Source organism: Asterias rubens, chromosome 9, assembly GCF_902459465.1.
Source record: "Asterias rubens chromosome 9, eAstRub1.3, whole genome shotgun sequence".
In the NCBI taxonomy this organism is placed as follows: Eukaryota; Metazoa; Echinodermata; class Asteroidea; order Forcipulatida; family Asteriidae; genus Asterias; species Asterias rubens.
Window position 1 is genome coordinate 4,219,288 of NC_047070.1, and position 22,193 is coordinate 4,241,480.

The 22,193-nt window shown below is 39.3% G+C and overlaps 1 protein-coding gene across 1 annotated transcript; it reads left to right on the top strand.

The window, feature by feature from the left end:
* The first annotated feature begins 4,051 nt into the window (after positions 1 to 4,051).
* On the top strand, positions 4,052 to 18,039 carry LOC117294446. The gene is made up of 2 exons (XM_033776849.1): positions 4,052 to 5,652; positions 17,368 to 18,039. Exons 1-2 carry the CDS (start codon positions 4,767 to 4,769, stop codon positions 17,910 to 17,912), a joined length of 1,431 nt encoding a protein of 476 aa, XP_033632740.1. The 5' UTR covers positions 4,052 to 4,766; the 3' UTR covers positions 17,913 to 18,039.
* Positions 18,040 to 22,193: the final 4,154 nt, after the last annotated feature.

Sequence of the window (22,193 nt, forward strand, 5' to 3'; positions counted from 1 at the left end):
ATATTTTTTTTTTACTACACTTAAAAGATTTTATTTTATTTGTTGAGTATACCTATCACTTTGTGAAGGTGACGTAAAACCGACAGCGGTAGTGACTTGTTTAGCATCAGTGAAAGTTTTACTGTACCTTTAGTCTTACTGTTCAAGTCTTGGTTCGAGGTGTTGAAAAGGTGTGTGGTTGTAAGATTTAACGGTGTTGGTTTTTGAGGCCGGGTGTCTAGTCCCTGTCCTCGCACGTGTTATTATAGTTTACCCTCCGGTTTGGCAGCGATGGAGGGGCCATGCTGTTTCTACTGTAACGCCCTCAACTAGTTAGAGAACGACCTCTCGTTACTTAACATGAATAATGCATTAGCTTACTGCTGACCAATGAGAATGTTTTACTGTGACTGGTCCCCTGTCTTTATCCGCAAGAATAAATGCAGATTTGTTTATCAGAACCAGCGATTTATTTGGACACAATCATTTCATTGGATAAACGTGCAGTGACGTAAGCTTTACATAATTATTGCTGTGTTTTGAATGGTCAAAGTGTGGTGTTGGCGCAGCTCACAAACATAACCTCGGACTAGTTCAAACATATGGAAAGCTTACGTCTGGTCGTCTGCATAGTGTCTGCTAATGTATGTAGGATTTGACTGCGTTTAATGTGAAATGAATGTAGGTGAATATTTAGGTGATTATGGGCGGGATTGACCCAGGCTATAGAGGCCACTCTCTTGCATTATTCACGAGTCTCGACTCGTGTGACGTCAGATCTTCAGGCTAGAGGAATAGAACAATAATTAGGGGGCGCACTTCACATGGACCGATTGATTTCTTAAACTTATACAATCGAAAGCTGATGTACTTCTTTTACCAATAGTTTGTATTGTCACTAATTTTAAGAGCTGCATCAAACGTATCTTTACTAATTTATATAACTATAGCCTAAGTGTTCAACGTGTTAATTATTCATAGCGTGTTTCATCAAGGGCGAGTCTAATTGGCTTGTCATTATAATTAAGCCATGCATTGTTTGATATCACACAAAAAAGCAATATTATCTTTTTAGTATTTTGTTGAGTATGACAAATTACGCTTCTCCGCTTTCCGCTGTGAGGTTTGGTATAAAAACGGAGGCTTCCGTGACTTGTCGGCAATATTTCGCAGCAGTTGTTCACGAGCTCGTTCTTGGTTTATCTTTCAAGATGATAGCTGGTATTGTGAGAATTGTTTGTGTCAGCTTGGTGGCTGTTGTGGTGTCGGGGTATGTTACCTGTAATCCCCACAACCGCCGTATTTGCCACCCGGACTGGCGGAAATGGAAGGACCACTGCTACCGTCTGACGGACTCAACCAGCAGGTGGCAAGCGTCGATGGTGTGCTACAACTTGGGCGGCACGATGGCATCACCCCGAACCCTAGAGGAAAACCAGTTCTTCGTTCAGCAGATACCCGATGGTGATGATCTGCTCTATCTGCCCTGTTTGAAACACAGTAATGGAGGATGGTATTGTACGGATCGTCCGGGATATGTCGAGCTGTCCCCACTGTGGGCGGAAGGAGAACCCGGTGATCGTGCTGCTGAGGATTGCACGATCATGTTGACGGTGAGTGGCCTGTGGCATGCTTCTAGCTGTGATGGCCTCACCAGCAGAGCCTTGTGTAGGAGGGATGCTATCTGCTCCTCAAGGAGATCCCATGATGCCGCTCTGTGGGAACGGGTGCCTCTTTGCCACATCGGGCAGAACATCGACGCATTCAGAAGCAAGACCGCCATCGGGTGTGCCTCAGCCTGCTTCAACGAGCCAAGCTGTCGCTCCTTCAACGTCTTAAACAATGATCCGAGCAGTGACGAGATACTGTGCCAGCTAAACACTGCATCGCTATCCGACCAAGCACGATTCAACGGCATTGGAGGTGAGCCTTCGTGCAGTGCGTACAGGTACCAGCTCGGCTAATTGAAAACAAGTAGGATTTGAAACTTTGCATGGTGGAGGTTCAAGTTATTACAGTAGCACCATATAAATATCTCTTTTGAGTAGTATTGGTTCCGAAAACAAGCAAAAGGGTTATGAAACAACGGCTACAAGCTACCCAATAACTTGTACTTTAGAGACCATGGAGTCTAATCACGTGGTTTATGACGTCAGTCCAACGCATGTTGATGTATAATTTAAAATTCCTGTAACATATTATAGAATATTTTCCGTAACAGTTCGAATGTACTTTGCACGGCATCGTGTCAGTGACCTGAAAACACTTCAAGTTGATCTAAAAGTAGCTACTTGGAAACTGCATCACGGTTTTTCGATTAGAGTATAACATTGGATGTTTTTTTTTAGATCGCTAGTCGCCATTTCATCAAACGTATACTAGATGAACCTCACCAACATTTCGCTGCTCATTTAAAATTTTGAAAACGACAAAGACAGTTCGTTTTGTTTGAGATTCTGTGCCTGTACTTTCGGATAATGCCTGCTGTTCAGAACATTAACTTGACTTGGGGCAGGCGAATTAACAACGTGGTGAAGCTCTGAAGTGACACAAGTGTCGTCGTTTGACATTGTTTTTGTGACTGATACGCTAATGTACTGCTTATGATGAGCCCTCATAGGAGTGACTGCTAGAACTACCCCCCCCCACACTCAATAGACCTTTTTCATGGTGCAGCCATATTGAATACCCTCCATTGATATCAATGTAACCAAACCGAGGCTGGAAGAAAAAATTAGTCTGGTTCCTAATTGCAAAGTGATTATTAGCATTCATTATTGTTATTTGATACAAGGAACATGACCAAGATGGAGGTAGCATGATAAAGGTCTATAGATGCAATCGATCAATCCATGTGTTCTGTGACAGCAGTATAGGCCTACTCTAGATTGTTGTGACGGCATCAACTGCTACACAACATACGTTCGGATCATCGTTTGGTTTATTTCTGTCAATGGAATGCAGATTTGTATACGCAAAGTTATTTATAAAAAGAGACAACAAAAGTCACCTGTCGAAAGTTTCAGCCGAGCACATTTTCTAGTTGTTGAGAAAACAACAAAATTAGTTTAAAAAAAACTGAAGGCCCCTACTTGTGTTTTGTCTTCTTCAAAAACGACGAATCCATCCACGTTAAAGCGAGGTGTCATCTCTATAGAGGGCAGCATTCAAACGGACACCATGGATGATCTCAAAACTTGCCTATGCAGGCGATCTTCGCAGACTGGACATAGGCTAAATAAGAGCCAAAGTAAATGGATATAGGCCTAACCGCAGGGAACGTTTTTATCCAGCACTATTGTACAGCGAAATCTTTCGACTGAAATTTTGTATGTACAATGAATGCTAATATTGAGAGGCAAAATGATGAATTTTGAGTAGCAACTAATACATTTTGCGTAGCATTTTGCACTGCTAAAAGGGAAATCGTTTACTGAACCGTATCAGTTCAACCGGGAAATCGTCGCCAAACTGAGATTTTAACACAAATTCAGGTCTCGAACATAGGCCAATATCATGTGATACGTGTATACAAATATATTTACGAATTTGTGTAAGAATTGCAAGATTGAAACGGCGCAACTTGTGCAGCGCCCTCGTTGTTCAATAAAAGCCTCCTCCAGCAACTCGGTCGGGGATCGGGTATGCGGCGTGTGTGTAGTCATGGCAACCTACTACAGCTGTCCAAACGTGGCTGATACAAAACAAAAATGAATCAAATAATATTGACGTTGTTTACAATTCACCGTGTACCATGTGTGTGACAAAGGGGAGCACGGATGGGTCCCTAGTCTTCGCTAGACGACGGGTCAGTGAGAGGGTGATCCCTCAGCAAGCAATACGGAGGCCGGCTAGCTCTGACGTGCGTGCGCCGTACAAAGGCAAAACGAATCAAGAAGAAATGGACTAACTTTATTGATCGGGTTACTTATCCCATGGAGCTCTAGGGTTTATGTGTTTTCACAACAACACGTCCTGTGTGACGTCGTGAATATTTGAAACCTTTTTTTGAGTATTCCTTGAATTGGAACTACTCTGTGTGGTGTGGTGGGTGAGTCAAGCCTGTAGTGAGTGCTGAGAAAATGGTCACATTTCTCGATCAGCAGTTTGTGTCAGCAGAACACCAGTTGAGGAATTCTATCCCCATTCAACTGTCTCTGAGGACTTTCAAGGCAGGTTTTTTTTAACGATAACAGAGTGGTTCTATAATGGCTCATTGAATTTTAGCTTGATGAAAAGGCTTTTAATCTTATCGACGCATGGGGTGGCCGGGCCAGTGTGCTGAAAACCACCGGAGCAAAGCAGTCTGAAAAGCGCTAACTGCTGGTCGAATCCCGGACTTTTGTCAACTCTGTTTATAATGAAAAGTGGCTTTATCTCTGGAGGGTTCAAGCCGGTTAGAATGGAGTTAGTTTACAGCTTGATGTTTCTTATGGAGATTTTTGTTCGCCCCCGATTCTCAAAAGGTTTGATGACCTTGTATAGATGATCATTAGTGTGTATGCACGCTCGGTTATAACGCACGTTGTTCGTCACGCAAGGTGTTATTAGTATTGTTAATGTGGGATTTTTGTTTTACGATCGTATACTTGGAATACATCAGACGGCTGTTCAGCCATTTCTCGCCACAGTGATATTCGTTATGGATCTTGTGTTTGCTAACCGTCTCGCCAACAGTAAAGAAGCGGGGAAATTTAATTAATATGTTCTCAGTCTTGCGCATGAGTGTAAAAGTGTACATGAAATAGTTGTTCGTTGATGTGATCGCTTTGGAGGATTGATTTAAGATGACTACTCCTCCACCGCCATCTCCACAGGACAACCATTTTTGGAAATCCCAATCCCGACAGCAGATTTCACCTCATCACCAACCCCATGACTCCAGCCTCAAATCTGTCCACTTTAACGGTAAAATGAAGTTGGGAAAGACGACGAGTTGCCCCTCGACGCAGGGGGAGCTTCCCCCGCTCGTTGGAGTCCCACACATCCAGGAAAAATCCCGGTTCCACAACCCAACGACGCCGGACTCCACTGCAAGCCAAACTTTACATCATGTGCCACTATCGGAGAGTGAATTTTCCCCTGCAGCAAGCGCCGGAAGCCCGCTCATACACCGCCGACTTAAGTTCATGGTGCGACAGTGTTCGGACTCGGAACTTCTAAAACACCGCGGGAATCCGAACTTGCCATCGGGGGGAAGCGCGGCTGCGAGCCCCGTGCCCATTCCGCATCCTCCGGATACAAGTCCCCGTTCTCGCAACTCTTCCGGATCAAACTCACCTCAGGTTTTCCGTAAACCCTATTTACTAAACCCCGCCGTGGCCGGAGTGACTAGAGCGAGTCGGTCGTTGGAAGGTTCCCCGATGAATGTCCGTAGAAAACGAGGAGGTGCGAAGCAGCAGCAAGGTGGTGGGGAGTCACCAACGCCGACCGGAAACGAACCGGGAAAGACCCGTCGAACTAGACCCTTCTCGTTCGGCTCTTTTACGGATGTCTTACAACATGTAGCTAACACGGGAGAAGCTTCACCGAGGAGCGGAGGTTCACCGTATATTGTCCGAAGGTCAGCGAGCCTGCGGGGCGGGACCCTCATGCCGTCTAGTCGACCCGACACACCCGCCACGGAGTCGATGTACGACACCAGGAAGTCACACCACCACTCGTCATCATCAGGTAATTCAAAACTTTATTTATTCATTTTCTTTCTTAAAATTGTCATCGAAATAATTTATGTATATTATGAAAAAATTTAAATTGCAATTTAGTGTGTATCATTGTTTATGGAAGAGTAAATTATTACAATTCTGAATTCCACTTTAAACAAGTTTTAATAATAGACGACGACATTGTGTCTTAAAAAAGGCACAGTCTGAAATTTGACACATAGTGGAGTATGGCATGAACAGGATATATGTGACAAAACAATCAACGTCACTCATTTTGTCAGCCATTTTGAAAACTTAATTTGCGATCCTATCTACACATATTTTTCGAAAGACAAAAATACCTATAGCCAATATCTTTCTCTAAAAAGATATTCGAGAAGTATATTAGTCCTTCGTAAAAATATAGATCACAATGTCATATCTGACTGTGTGTCGAATGCAAATTGTTTGAGCCATCAAAGACACACATCTGTTATCCAAAAATGTCCACTAAATCGTTTATGGATTGCTTTATAGCGTCTGTAACTTTATTTGAATTCCGCCTATCAACATGAAAATTAAGTATTGTGGGCCTCAGACTTTGTAAAATGCCATACTAAAAAATAAAATCGAGAGAGCTTTGGTGATCGTTTTACGAAACAAAATAAACAGCTCTGGCTTTTCAGATTCCACGTAATTTTGTTTAAAAAAAAACACATTGGTGTTTTGCCAATTTAAAATGTAATAAGATAAATAATATACACATTTGCGAAGATATAATAATTACGTCCAAGCTTCAATCAACAGCTAGTTGTTCATAAAAAAATCCAAGGTAAAAACACCCAAATTACAGTTAAATTTCGAAACTTGTTTACTTTCAATTTGAAAGCAGAAGAAATTCCCATGTGCACAATTTCAATTAACACAGAAACACTTTGAAGGCCTTTCTGTGGCCATGAAAAACGTTTGACTTGTTTACGTGAAGTAAAAAAGACGTGAATGTGCATGATGAGTCGTCGACATGTCAAAATGTGCTAAAAGAACATTCGAGATATATATCTACATTAGGTGAATGCACTTTAAGAGGTGATAAACGCACTGGACACGTACATGTATGGTAATTGGCAAAGACCAGTATTCACACTTGTAACATGTGCATAATATAAAAAACTTGTGAAAATTTGGGGGCCAATTGGTCATCGAAGTTGCAAGAATTTAATGAAAGAAGAAAGAACACCCTTTTGCGGCACAACTTTATAGGCTCTCAAACTTTATGACTTTGTGAGCTCACAAATGCATAATAAAAGGCTTCCAGCCTTTTTCTTATTTGAGTGATAAATTAATTACCTCAAATTAATTTTTTTTAAATACTTTAGTGGAGCCGTTTCTCACAATGTTTTATACTATCGTTAAAAAGTTAGTTTTAATGCTAATAATTATTCTGAGTATTTGCCATGGTGTCCAGCCGTCGATTTCACAAAACTCACCAAACTTAGGGTTAATTTTTGGACTAAGGACGAGTTAAGTTCCATCCGAAGACATTATGACGCATTGAACCAATCCTAAGTTAGTACGGGTTACTCGTCCTACCTCGAGATAGGATTAATCGAATTTCGGATTAATCCTAGCGTTTCGTGAAATTGTTTACAGTGCCTTTAACCATAACAGGCAGGAAAGAAATGATTCGCCCAAACTGCCCCCCTCCCCTTCGTAAAAACGAAATTATAGCCGTATTTAATCAACTATTAATACTCGATCATAGATATTTTTCCAATTCGTTTTGTCTATTTTCTACATCCAAGGCAATAACACAAAGCCTAACTGTGGAGCCAATTTTGACCTTGTTTTCCACTTGATACCAAACACAATGAGTTTGCCAATTTCAAAGAAACGTCAAATGAGGCTTTAAAAATGAACAATGCTGGGACGAACGGAAGATTATGACAATGAATGCATCGGCTGGCTTGGCTCACCGTGAGGTCTCTCTAAAGCCACTTCGAGTCACGGACTTTCCCTTCATTTGAAGTCAAGGAATTCCGGAGAGCTGTGGACTCGATAATGGTTTACAGAAAGGGACTGTTGATTAGGCTGGCCGTACGCGAACTGTAAAGCCAAATTAAAATAAAACATTGTAAAGCGTCCCCGCTACACATAAAATTCCTGAAATGACCCCCGTTTAGGAAGCAGCCTCCTTTTTTTGAATTCCTCATTGAAAAAAAAAATAGCGAAAAACATGAGGGGTATATGTAAAAGATCTCAGAAAAAAAAAAACATTTTTGAAAATAGCCGAGCCATTTTAAAAAAAAAAAATTAAAAAAAGTCTTCCTTCCTTTCAAAAGGGATGACGCTTAACATGTTTTTAATTTTATTTGGCCTTATTGAACACGAAATCTAATTACCTTGCATTGACAGCAGTGTCCTCTCTCTCTAATAAAGTCTCCGAAAAATCAATATGGCGTACAGAAGGACACGAATAGTGTATCTAAGTGGTGTTTAAAGCGTTACATGTAAACTAAGACATACAACTAAAAACTGTGGGTGAGGAAGATGTTAATCTCTTTTGGAAGGGTTGTTGGCTCTGAGAAGAGCTGATGTTGTATCTTCTTTCTCCTGAATACAGGCAGAGTATCTGTTACAAACGTCGATACAACTAAAACATGTGGGTATAGTAGTATGTTAATCTCTTTTGGGAGGGGTGTTGGCTCTAAGAAGAGCTGACGTTGTATCTTCTTTCTCCTGAAGACATGCAGAGTATCTGTTTGAAACGTCGATACAACTAAAACCTGTGGGTAGTAGAATGTTAATCTCTCTTCGGAGGGGTGTTGGCTCAGAGAAGAGCTGATGTTGTATCTTCTTTCTCCTGAAGACAGGCAGAGTATCTGTTAGAAACGTCGATACAACTAAAACATGTGGGTAGTAGAATGTTAATCTCTCTTGGGATGGTGTTGGCTCTGAGAAGCGCTGATGTTGTATCTTCTTTCTTCCGAAGACAGGCAGAGTGTCCTGTTAGAAACGTCGATACATTACATGTAAACTAAGACCTACAACTAAAACTTCTTGGTAGGGTGTTGGCTCAGCTCCGAGACGAGCTTGTGTTGTATCGTCTATGTACTGAGCACAGGCACACCTTTTCAGAGCCAACTCTCGTCCCTAAAAGAGACTTGAACATGGCTGTACCGAAAAACTACTATTGATATTAATTACTTCTTAATATTACTCGACCATGTAGAGTTTCAAATGATACAAAGTAAAGTTAAGCTATTTGGATCAACCAAAATTGTTTATTTTAACAATCTTTCATAAAACACCATTTTGGTCAGTCCTGAAATAAATGTCGTAAACCCTTGTTAAAAATAATATACAATTTTAAAGAATTGTTTTACTGGCACGCCTATTCAAAGGAGGTTCAAATCTGTGTGGATGAAAAAGCAGAAGCAGACGACTGTTTTCAAAATAACACGATCATTTTTATGTAAAAACGGACAAGAAGATACGAACAAACAACATCAAATGTCAGTAGGATATTTCTGACATTTGCTTGTTTGAATACTGCTAAATGCTCTCATAATAAGCAGGCACCATCGTCTGGTTTATTTTTAACACACTGAATGTAGCCAGACTTTGCCCGAGGACAAAACGTGTAGCACTCATAAAATATGAAGGGTGGGGTGGATTTCATCAAGATAACACCGAGGAGGTATATATTAAAGGGTCTGTACACGTTTGGTAATGACTCTATAAATTAAGTACAAAAGCTTTGGATATAATGTAATTCCCTTTTGAGAAATATTTCACTTCGAAGTATCTGCGAAATATAGATATTAATAGATACTTTGTTTATATTTCATTTTTTGTATATCTGAGATAGATTACTGACAGCATGGAGGAAGACCCCCTTCCTCCATGAACGTTTCTTTGATTGTGCATTCAAATTTGCAGATTATAGCGTTGACATAACCGCTCCAGATTTTCGGCACTATAAAACTAACAAATGAGACCACCTTTTGGAATTAGATTTTTTACAGTTTTATGGTAAAATAATATTAACTACACATACATGGAACGAACTCATGAGCTGTCAGCTCTTATTGTACATAAAAAGAATATGGCTAGTTTAACAAATTCTATTCAAGGACAATTAAATAAATGAGTTCAATACAGTGAATATGTTTCGCTTTTGTGTTTGGACTTCATGTTCATACCAAAGTGATTAATACACTCCAAAGTCCAATATACATATTTATTTAAAAAAAAGAAAAAAAAGAAAAAGAAAAAAAAAACAAATCGACCGAACAAACAAACATTTTCTTACGGCAGTCATGGATTGTGCCTTGTTTGCAAGCACCATATACATTAAAGACACTGGACTCTATTGGACATTGTCAAAGACCAGTCTCACTTGGTGTATCTCAACATATACATAAAATAACAAACTTGTGCAAATTTGAGCTCTGTTGGTCGTCAAAGTTGCGAGATAATAATGAAAGAAAAACACCCTTGTCACACGAAGTTGTGTGCTTTCAGATGCTTGATTTCGAGACCTCAAATTCTAAATCTGAGGTCTCGAAATCAACTTCATTGAAAGTTACTTCTTTCTCGAAAACTACATTACCTCAGAGGGAGCTGTTTCTGACAATGTTTTATACTACCAACAGCTATCCATTACTCGTTACCAAGTAAGGTTTTTATGCTAAAACTTATTACGAGTAATTACCAATAGTGTCCAGTGCCTTTAAGTTCCATATACATGTACATGTACTCTGGGTTCTGAAAACATTGTGTTGACATTTGGATAATTTATAAGCGGCCTATCTTTAATAGTGGTTGATATAACACCAAAATAACATTACACGATTGTTTGGAGAGCAAAATGTTTTTCTGTCGGCGCATTTAATTGCCTTCGATCGGTTAGGTGCTCCAGGTTGCTCGCTCCGTCAAGGTACGCCAATATTATTTCATTAGAGAGCATCTCAGCACATCCACATCCGGATAATTTACATTAAAAGAAAGTAATAATTACGCGAACTAAATTAAACACTGAGTTGACATTTTGAACAGCGATTGAAAGACACCGGGTGATGGCGGCAACTCTAGGAGTGTGCCACCATTACAACCTGAGGACGAGGCAGCCACGGACGCAAGTCTATGCCGAATGATAATATACATAAAATATTATACTTGTGCGAATTTGAGCTCAATTGGTCGTCACAGTTGCGAGATAATTATGAAAGAAAAAACACCCTTGTCACAAAAGTCACGGATTTGTGTGATTTCAGATGCTTGATTTCGAGACCTCAATTTTTTAATCTGAGGTCTCGAAATCAAATTCGTGGAAAATTACTTCCTTCTCTCTCGAAAACTACGTTACTTCAGAGGGAGCCGTTTCTCACAATGTTTTATACCACCAACCTCTTCCCATAACTCGTAATCAAGTAAGGTTTTATGCTAATAATTATTTTGAGTAATTTCCAATAGTGTCCACTGCCTTTAAGAGATAAGTGAATAGTTAGATACATAATTGAATGTATTGAGAATTCATTCATCACTCAATTTAGATAACCTAATAGTGTCAAATGTGTGTGAGAATATTCTTTTGTAAAAATGATTAATTAATTTTCATATTTACAGTCAGACTGTTCAAGTACCCAATTAATTTATAAAATGTGCAAAAAAGTCATGATAACGCAGAGGCACAAAATAAATATCACGACGATATTAAAGTCCAGGAAGCTCTATAAACAAATGTCCTTAGTCAAGGAAGCTCTAAAAAATGTTCTTAGTCTGTCTTTCTCACACCAAATATGTAGTGGAAGAGGGTACAATGAATGGTTTGAATGTCAATCTTAAAGAAAAAGTTCCTGTTCGCACTGATCAAAAAAATAACTGAGTCGGGCTTACTACCCGGAATTCGGGTCCATTCTAACCCGTATTTCTTTTAGAGCGCGCCACCACTGAAATGTATACGGTCCAAGATTAAACTAATATTGTTCAACAATTCGATTAAATTCAATCAACATATTACAAACAAATTAAACATTATTTAAGTCTTGACTACAGTCAAGAACAGAGCAAGACAATAATTTATGAAACATGAAATGAAAAACTAAAATGTAATGGATACTTCGCAATTGAACCAATATGGGAGCATTTACACATCGGTCCAGTGCTCTTATGTACAGTTACGACTCTTCCAAAGTTCAACACAAACAAATATATTTACTTCCGTGATATTTCAAAACAAATTTTCCCCAAATTACTGCTGGCGCAAATCTGTTCCTTTCCAGTCTCAAACATAAACCCACGGCATGCCGTTACCAAGGTTGCTGGTCTCTACACCCAATTCACAGACGATGTGTGGGGTTGGGTCAGAGGTCAAAGTGGTTCCCAGCTTCTTGTATTCCATATGGCAATCAATCATCTCTCGCAACAATACTTCACTGGTTCGCTGCGCCTGTATAGTTTCTTAGCAAAAGTTGTTATTAAAAGATGGTCTTTGTGAGTTCTTATTCAAAAGAAGTCCGCGTGAAAATTTATCACAAAGGCGTTGACAGTTCATCACCACAGTGATTAACAAAATACAACTTCGGAAGAAAGCAAAATTACAGTTTATACAACATTTTTTCCGCCGTAAGTATTATTTCTTTACAAATAACTATTCATTTTTATGACGGTGCGTTGGCAGACAGCAAACACACCATCTTTACGCATAAACCCACGGACATGCCTGCACGAAATACATGTGACATGCAACATTGATTTTGCATGGATAAAACGCGAGATAAATAATTAGTTAAATAAAAAATTCTTCATTTTTGTTTTATTTGAACAGAACACTGACCTTCCGCCTATTAATGGGAATTTGTTTCGCACAATACCTTAAAAAAAAGCTCATGACTTACTCGAATTTATACACACAGATTGAAATTTAGGTTTCAAATCCTACTTTAAAATAGCATTGTCCAAAACTACTATTTCCACCTTACAAGTCTTAACTTTGCAATGAGAAATATTCTTCACTCCAGTTGAACAAATTCAGTCGCCTGTAATCTACAAAAAAAACTGTTTTAATTTACTGGATCCTTCGAACTATTCGCCAGAGGCAGTTAGTTCTGTTCACAAAACAGAATGGGTGAATGTGTGAAATGACGCGAAGTTGATCCATTGCTAGACGTATTTATTACCCTCTTTTCTCGGACGTTATTGTAAAAAATGTTATCCTTTGTTTGCCTTGTGTCCTCAATGACGATGATGAGATTCGAGGTCTTGGGACACGACGCGTGGGTTTTCTAAATCGCATTAAGGAATTTCTGGCTAGTCAGGGTTTACGGGGGAAGAAACCCCAAAAGTTTCATCCTAAGAAGTTGGGGATGACGTCATAGTATCCACTACGGAAAAACTGCATTTCCATTGCTCTTACAGCGGTACAACCGAGTCTGTCTGTTTTCATCCTCTGAAACAGGACACACTTATTCACAGACCTTGTTCATGTTTTTAGGCCTGATTCTTCACGAAGGCAGCGAAGATGGTTGCCTCCATGTCCCCGGGCCACTGGTCATTGCCTTGGTGCACTGTAGATGCTACAGAAATTTACAATTTCCTCATAGGGTGCACTTTATACATTATGCCTTGGTGCCCCATGCCCTTTCAAAAACGAAGCATAAAGGCCTGGACCCAATGGCTTGCGTACAGTGGACTTGGTCTCCTGTCGAGGTGTATATGGAAAGAGCAAGTTGGGCTGGCTATTCGAATGTTAACGAATAAAGATTTATTGTTAACAAAGCTACATCACAGCGAATAACAAACAGGTTGAAATTTGGGTTTTAAACCAATGAGTGAGTCAGAAGAAAATGGTGGAAACAAAGCACAAATAGAATACACACAATGTCCTTATTTTCTGTTGTCACAACCGATATCAGCTGTTGTATTTCTGTAGGTTTTCAGACACAGTTTTCTTGAATAAGTTCTTACTCCACCGGATAGTTGTTCTCCTGCGTTTTGGGAGATTGAAGTTATCAAAGTTGACAGGGAACCATATTTAGGGGCAAGCAAGAGTTTCTCAATAGTCTGAATTCACTAATACCATGTGTATATTGTTTCATTCGATCACGGAAACGCAGCATTCCAAACCAAACTCACCAGCCGGGAAGCAATCACGTGTACACCCGGCTCCGTTAACCTCGATTCCACCTCCACACATTTCCGTTTCCATATCCCCCCCCCCCCACTCTCAGTACTGCAAATTTGAACAGTGTTTTCAGTCACAACTATTGATAAATAACCTACATAACCATGGGAACGCTCCCCCGCTGGAACACGCTTGAATTATTTCTAGTTAGGCCTAACAGTAGTTCATAAAGAATAGATGACAACAATGTGAATGTTCACAATCCATATTTATTCAACAGTTTTCACTTGTCACTTACTATCCTACATACACAGCAGAATTGAATAGTATTTCCAGTCACAACTGTTGATAAAATAACCTACATAACCATAGGAACGCTCCCCCCGCTGGCACACGCTTGAACTATTTCTAGTGGGCCTGGCGGTAGTTCGTAAGGAATGGAGGACAACAGTTTAAATTTTACAATCCATATTTATTCAACACTTTTTACATGGACGTCAGTATCCTACACAGCAGAATTGCAACGTATTTCCAGTCACAACTGTTGATAAATAACCTAAACATAACCATGGGAACGCTCTCCCGCTGGCACACGCTTGAACTACATATGGTATAGGCCTAACAGAGTTCGTATAAAATGGATGACAACAATGTGAATTTTTTCACAAGATGCCATTTTTTGTTTCCCCAAAATCACAGAGAGTTGCAAATAACAAAATATTCCCTAGAATATTACAAAACCAATTATAGTCTAGCTAATGTTTGGGTACAGGGTGACACCCATGGGCATCATGCGCTTTCCTCAAACTAATGATATCAATACATATAAATTACATTCAAGACACTGGACACTATTGGTCATTGTCAAAGACCAGTCTTCTCACTTGCTGTATCTCAACACATGCATACAATAACAAACATGTGAAAATTTGAGCTTGATCGGTCGTCGAAGTTGCGAGATAATAATTGAAGAAAAAACACCATTGTCACACGGCAAATTCAAATACTATTTTAGTGGAAAATTACTTCTTTTTCGAAATCTACGTTACTTCTGAGTGAGCCATTTCTCACAATGTTTTATACTACTTTTACAGCTCTCCGTTGCTTTTTACCAAGCAAGTTTTTATGCTAACAGTTATTTTGAGAAATTACCAATAGTGTCCAGTGCCTTTAAAACTCCTTGGTACCTCCCAGGTACGTACGTATGAACATTTTACTGGTATTTATTAACACACAGACGCCAAAATGACATTTCTGTGTTTATTGTTCGGAAATTGGTTTGGCCTCTTTTGTCATGTCACAGACGTCATTGAAAGCAAATAATCCTTGAACGTGTTATTAACTCACAAAATGTGTTTTGGTTACCTGGAAATATCTTGCACAATACCCGTAGTTTCGGTTATGGGGGAGGGGCATTTTCAAAATCTCGGCTCAAAATAATTGTTGGTTCAACCATCTAACTTTTTGATAACGAGCAATAGAGAGCTGTTGGTGGTATAATACATTGTGAGAGAAACGGTTTTTGCGAAATAGGTAATTTCTCATGCAAATAAAAGACTTCAGAATTGAAGACTTTTATAAGGAATCTGAAAGCACACACTTGTAAAACAATGGTGTTCTTTCTTTCATTGTTTTCTCGCAACTCCGATGTTTTTCATGATATATTATTGTGGATACCTCTGGTGAGAATACATGTCTTGGACAGTTACCAAACTTGTTCAGTGCCTTTAAAGACACTAAACACTATTGGTTATTGTCAAAGACCAGTGTATCTCAACAAATGCATAACATAACTAATTTAAACCTGTGAAAATTTAAACTCGATTGATCGTCGAAGTTGCCAGATAATAGTGGAAGAAAAAACACTCTTGTCTTGTCACACGAAGTTGTGTGCTTTCAGATGCTTAATTTCGGGACTTCAAAATCTATCTGGGGTATCTAAATTAAATTCGTGGAAAACTACTCCTTTCTCGAAACTACGTTACTTCAGAGGGAGCCGTTTCTCACAATGTGTTATACTATTAACAGCACTCCACTGCTCGTTACTAAGTAATGTTTTATGCTAATATCTATATTGAGACATTATCAATAATGTGTACAGACGTCATCTAAGCATAGTTTGGTTTGGGGTTCCGCAATTTACTCTTTACGCGGTGTAACAGATTTTAGTCCTAGCACCTTCGGCTTTTAGTCGCCCGCAAACGGAGTTTTACGTAGTTATCACAGTTTTTTCGAAAGTTAAAGGCAGTGGACACTATTGGTAATCACTCAAAAATAATTATCAGCAAAAAACCTCACTTGGTAATGAGTAATGGGGAGAGGTTGATAGTATAAAACATTGTGAGAAACGGCTCCCTCTGAAGTAATGTAGTTTTCGAGAAAGAAGTAATTTTCCACGAATTTGATTTCGAGACCTCAAGTTTAGAATTTGAGGTCACGAAATCAAGCATCCGAAAGCACGCAACTATGACGACCAATCGAGCTCAAATTTTCTCAGGTTTGTTATTTTATGCATATGTTGAGATACTCCAAGTGAGAAGACTGGTCTTTGACATTTACCAAAAGTGTCCATATTGTCTTTAAGTGTATAGTCTCAACGGCTGAAGGGTCACGAGGTAAAGCAAAAGCAAACGTTATTACAAAACGATGGCAGTATATGTTTTAGCATTGACGTCTTCTGAGCAAAGTTTTCTTTGTTTCATTCCAACACTCCATGTTGAGCGAGACTTTAAAGTGGCATTCAAACAATGACAACTGTAAAATTTTCTAAGACATTGCACACCCTCAACACCAGTGCTGAGTAAATATATAAAGCCCAAGTACCGGCAATGATGTGACTTAATACAAACAGCGGGTATTCAGCGTTTGGGTCTTAAGAAAGTGTATGTTTGTTAAACTCTTCAATCGTCAATAAGTGGACCCGCGATTGGAACACTCTCTGAGTAGGGCGTTAGGAAGGAAACTGTAGGCAGAAACTCTACACACTTAAAGACACCTTCTTCTCACCATCTCAATAACAAACCTGTGAAAATTTGAACTCATTTGGTCGTCGAAGATGCGAGATAACTATGGAAGAAAAAAACTTTGTCAAACGAAGTTGTGTGCTTGAAGTTGTCAGCTAGATGCATGAGTTCGAGACCTCAAAATCAAATTCTGAGGCCTCGAAATCAAAATTAAATATTTATGTGAGAAATTATTTCTTTCTAAAAAACTACGTCACTTCAGTGGGAGCCGTTTCTCACAATGTTTTATACTATCAACCTCTCCCTATTACTCGTTACCGAGTAAGGTTTTATGCTGATAATTATTTTGAGTAATTGCCAATAGTGTCCACTGCCTTTAAACTTGTCCTGAGTTGGGACTATCTTTGTGAAATTTTATTTTATAAACAAAGTGACCAGCAGCAGAAGCTAAAAGGGTCAAAATACATCTAAAAAATATCAACAATCAAATATTAAAAGGCCATAAAGTGTAACAAGTACAACATTTACAAAACGCAACATACAAAAATATATTACATTCGAGCAATATTGTGGAATGAAATCGACCCCGATCATCTTAAAATAACCCATTTATAACAACTAATTATATCATGTGTTTGTCTTTGCCTCTTTGCAGGTGAACGGAATGGCGTTGACGATAGTGACGTCACCAGCATCGCCTTGGAGGACAGCTCCGACATAGAGGGCGGGAACATCCACTTGAGACGGAGGCTACGTCACGACTCCGGCTCCCAGCATGGACAGCGAAACTCCACAGGACATATCGATTACAATCGAAACTTGCCAAAGCAGCAACCAGCTTACGATGATCAGGATAGCGATCACGAGGTTGATGACGACACCAACTTCCCCAGCAACCTGTACGACATACAAGAAAGGCGGGAAAGTGTTCTGAGTATAGAGGCATGTCAAGAAATTGCCCGTAGAGTTGCAGCCAATGAGATAGGCAATGCTGCCGAAAAGAACGATAGCGATGAACATGACAACACGAGCGGAGACCACACAACAACCAAAACGAAGGGACCTAGTGACTCTACCCCTGAGTATAGAAAACTCCCATTGTCAACTGACGTCAGAGTGACGTGTTGGCTAAAAGGTATTCAAGATCCAACGGAAGTAGCACCACCTAAATTTGACAGAATTTTACCGGAAATTATATGATGTTTTACCCGGGTATTATTAAGAACGACTGAGACTTGAATATAGGCAACTCGTGCATTAAAAATGAATCTTCGTTGTGGTGTGACCATTATAAAGCCATTATACACTTTCGGTACAGAAAAATAAATAAAAGTTCACAGATTTTCAAATAACTTACAGGGTTTACAGAAGGTAATGGTGAAAGACTTCTCTTGAAATATTATTCCATGAAATGCTTTCCTTTTTGAGAAAACATTAAAACAATATCAATTCTCGAGAACGAGAATTACGAATTATTTTAAAACACATGTCATGACACGGCGAAACGTGCGGAAACAAGGGTGGGTTTTCCCGTTATTTTCTCCCGACTCCGATGACCGATTGAGCCTAAACTTTCACAGGTGTGTTATTTTATATAGAAGTTGTGATACACGAAGTGTGGGCCTTGGACAATACTGTTTACCGATAGTCCAACGGCTTTAAGGATTCCTAATTGGTCAACAAAGTTTTCCATTCAGATAGACTGTAGTCAAATAAGTGAATTTGTGCAGATTATATTAAAGGAACACGTTGCCTTGGATCGGTCGAGTTGGTCTATATTGTAACCGTTTGTAATAAAATAACATCGTAGACTACAAGGTCGGCCATTTATGGGAGTCACTAAATTTCGAGGCAAATTTGTGTGAATCATTGTATTCTACTTTTAAAACATCTTTCTAACCATATGCATTTTAGAACAAACGGTTACAAATGTTTTTTTATAGACGGACTCGTCCGATCCAAGGCAACGTTTCCTTTAAGAATGCATTAATTTAATTGCACCATTCCTTCAATTCCTTCATTATATGCATCGATGCCCAATTTCATTCCTTTTATGGTAGAGTCCTGGATCGGTGTATTTCAATGTGTTGCCGATTGTAGGCAAAGTCATAAGGGAACGATCCTTTAAAGGCACTGGACACTATTGGTAATTACTCAAAATAATTATTGGCATAAAACCGTACTTGGTAGCGAGTAATGGGGAGAGGTTGATAGTGCAAAACATTATGAGAAACAGCTCCCTCTGAAGTGACGTAGTTTTTGAGAAAGAAGTAGTTTCTCACTTCAATATTTGAATTTGAGACCTCAGAATTTGATTTTGAGATCTTGAAATCAAGCATCTAAATCTTTTCTGCCATTATTCTCTCGAAACTTCGACGACCAAACTAACACAAATTTTCACAGGTTTAATAGATGTTAAATTTGCATCGGGGATAAAGAATATTAATTTTGGTTTTTACCCATACACCGATTCTAGACACTGCTCTAGAATTGCAAGGGTCGTGGGTTCGAATCCCACCCGAGTAACATGCCTGTGATATTTTTTCACAGGACTCGGGGAAAGTACTGAGTATACAGTGCTAACACACATCGGTGTATGGGTAAAAACCAAAATTAATATTTCACAGGTTTGTTATTTTATGCATATGGTGAGATACATCAAGTTAGAAGACTGGTCTTTGACAATTACCAAGGGTGTCCAGTGTCTCATTTGAAAGTCACGTGTGAAGTTACCAGTGGAATGCTGAGAAAACAGCAAAAGAAAACCATGGTATTTTCACAACTCTGTGCAACTGGGCCTGATTGCTAAACAGTAGTCTTTGATAGTGGAATGTTAACTTGTGATGGTCCGGATTGTGAACTACGACCGAATGGGAGACTTTCTGGGACGATAGAGGGCAGCAGACTTACCGGGTAAATCCATTGTTCTCAGAATTATGCGCATGTTCAGAACTACGTAAACAATGGAAATTTACCCGGTATGTCTGCTGCCGCCTAGCGTTGGAAAGTCTCCTATTCTAATGCAAAAATACTTGACAAACTAACAATAATTATTTTGTTGTTTAACGTCATGTGATATTAATTGGATGCATAGCATTTCGTGTTGCTTTTATTTGTGTATAATTTACTTTTATTTATACATCAGTAGAGAAAATAATAAATCAATGATATTGGTGAAAAAAAAGGAAACATCTACTTTTGAATTTGTTATTAATATTAGGATGGTTTTCCGAAATGTGTGAGTGAGATGCTGAAGTTTTAATCACAGCAGGAACGCCGTACCAGTTTTACAACTTCTATCCCACCCGGAGGACCATGTGAACAAAGAGAGCAATAAAAACCACGGAGACAAATTTTTATAAACTGTGAAACACATTACAAAGCAACGTGCATGATAATTAAATATCATTATGCATAGAATGCGTGTCGTGGCCGAGCGGTCAAGTTCACCGGACCCAAGTCCTTGTGTTGTTTCAGCAGCAGAGTGTGGGTTCGAACCTCGGTTGTCAATACACCTGTGCCCTTGATTGCAGGCTCCCTAATTGCTTTAAAGGTGCGTGTTACTTTACACGCCAGGCTTTGATACCCATACCTACATCCTTACTGACTGTGCTTGGTGGTAACCCTGTTTCAGCCCCGGGAGTAGGTGGCAGCGTGACCCAGGTAGCAGTTGGTTTGGTTATGAATACCTTGAAGTAGCCGTCCAGTCTTGTAAGGCGATTAGTCATAAATAAAATGAAAACTAAAACGCAACAAGAAATACACCATGCCCACTGCAATGAAGTCAAAGTGCAAATTAATATTATTATTATGTTACAGAAGGGTTTGCGGTAACGCCATGTAATGACTATCTCTAAATGAGTTGGGGTGGTTCTGAACAAGAACCGTTATTATATTATATGACAGCCGTACGGTACTTGGCTGGATTATATTTTTTTTTAAATGTGAATAGGGTTTCCCTTAAATTTGATGTAATTAATATATTTTCTGATGGTGACTATTATGAATTGTGTCCAATAGACACTCTTTTCACGACGTTTTCCCCACGTTGAGAAATTCGACGCCAAACCTTGCGACTTGGTGACAAGTTGTGAATTTGTTTTTCCACGAATATTGACGTTGTTTGTTTTGATGGGAAAAATAATTTTTGTATGGGGTACTCCAGAGTAAATAATTGTTGTGTGAGATTCCGGAGTACGGCGTTTTTCTAAAACGGCTTAGTCTGTGTCTGAGGGCTCCGTTCGCCTGTTTGAAACCTCATAGGAAAGCGCCTTTTGTAATAACTGACGGAACCCAAGCCCCTAAAAGCAAGCCGTGTTTCGAAAAGGCCTATAGGTTGTCAACACTTTGAGTTCATGTGTTACATTCATGAACAATCTGGTGATGTTTTAAGGTCACATTATTACCACTCCAATGCGGGACAAAAGAAAGACGATCTCTCATTCGCAGACAGATCACGATCCTATTGTGACGTCAGCACAGCAGGGGCGAACATAGACTGGTCCTATGTCTTTATCCGCAAGGATGGTTCTTGCTTTTTGTTTTAGGACCCAGTGATTTCATTGGAGAAGAGAAGCAGAGTACACTGTTTGAAACGTTGATACTACACCGGCTCTTTTCAAAGCCAACGCTAAAGTGATCTTAAAGGCATTGGACAATATTGGTAATTACTCAAAATAGTTTTTAGCATAAAAACTTACTTGGTAACAAGTAATGGAGAGCTGTATAAAACATTGTGAGAAACAGCTCCCTCTGAGTGACGTAGTTTTCGAGAAAGAAGTAATTTTCCACGACTTTAATTTCGAGACCTCAGATTTAGAATTTGAGGTGTCGAAATCAACCATCTAAAAGCGCACAACTTCGTGTGACAAGGGTGTTTTTTCTTTCATTATTATCTCGCAACTGCGACGACCAATTGATGAGCTCAAATTTTCACAGGTTTGCATATGTTTAGATACACCAAGTGAGAAGACTAGTCTGTGACAAATGCCAATAGTGTCCAGTGTCTTTCAACATGGTTGCATCCGCAAATTTTTCGCATAATAGTTGGTTCTTATTTGTTTATATATTTTTTTCACAACATGCAAACTTCAAACACCATTACAACATGACATTATTGGATAATATTGGTCCTAGGTGCCGTTTGGTAGCTGCACTTTCGGTCGTCTGCATATGATATGAATGTAGGTGAACGGTGAAGGTGGACAGGGATTGACCTGGGCTTGGGGCAGCTCTCTGGAGTATGTGTCTCTGACATGAGCCTGGTCGCACCACAAGAGGGCGCTAGCAATGATTGTGTCCAAATTCTTAGGTTGCACCAGAGCTTCACATAGCAACACAATGATGAATATTTAAAAAGACGATAAAAGACATATGTAAAGTCTTTCATCATATTGTGAACAAATCAAACATGTTTTCTGACCACTAAACTTCATTTTATTTCTCAGTAAATTTTTACTAGGTTACGAGTTGAAGTTTTAG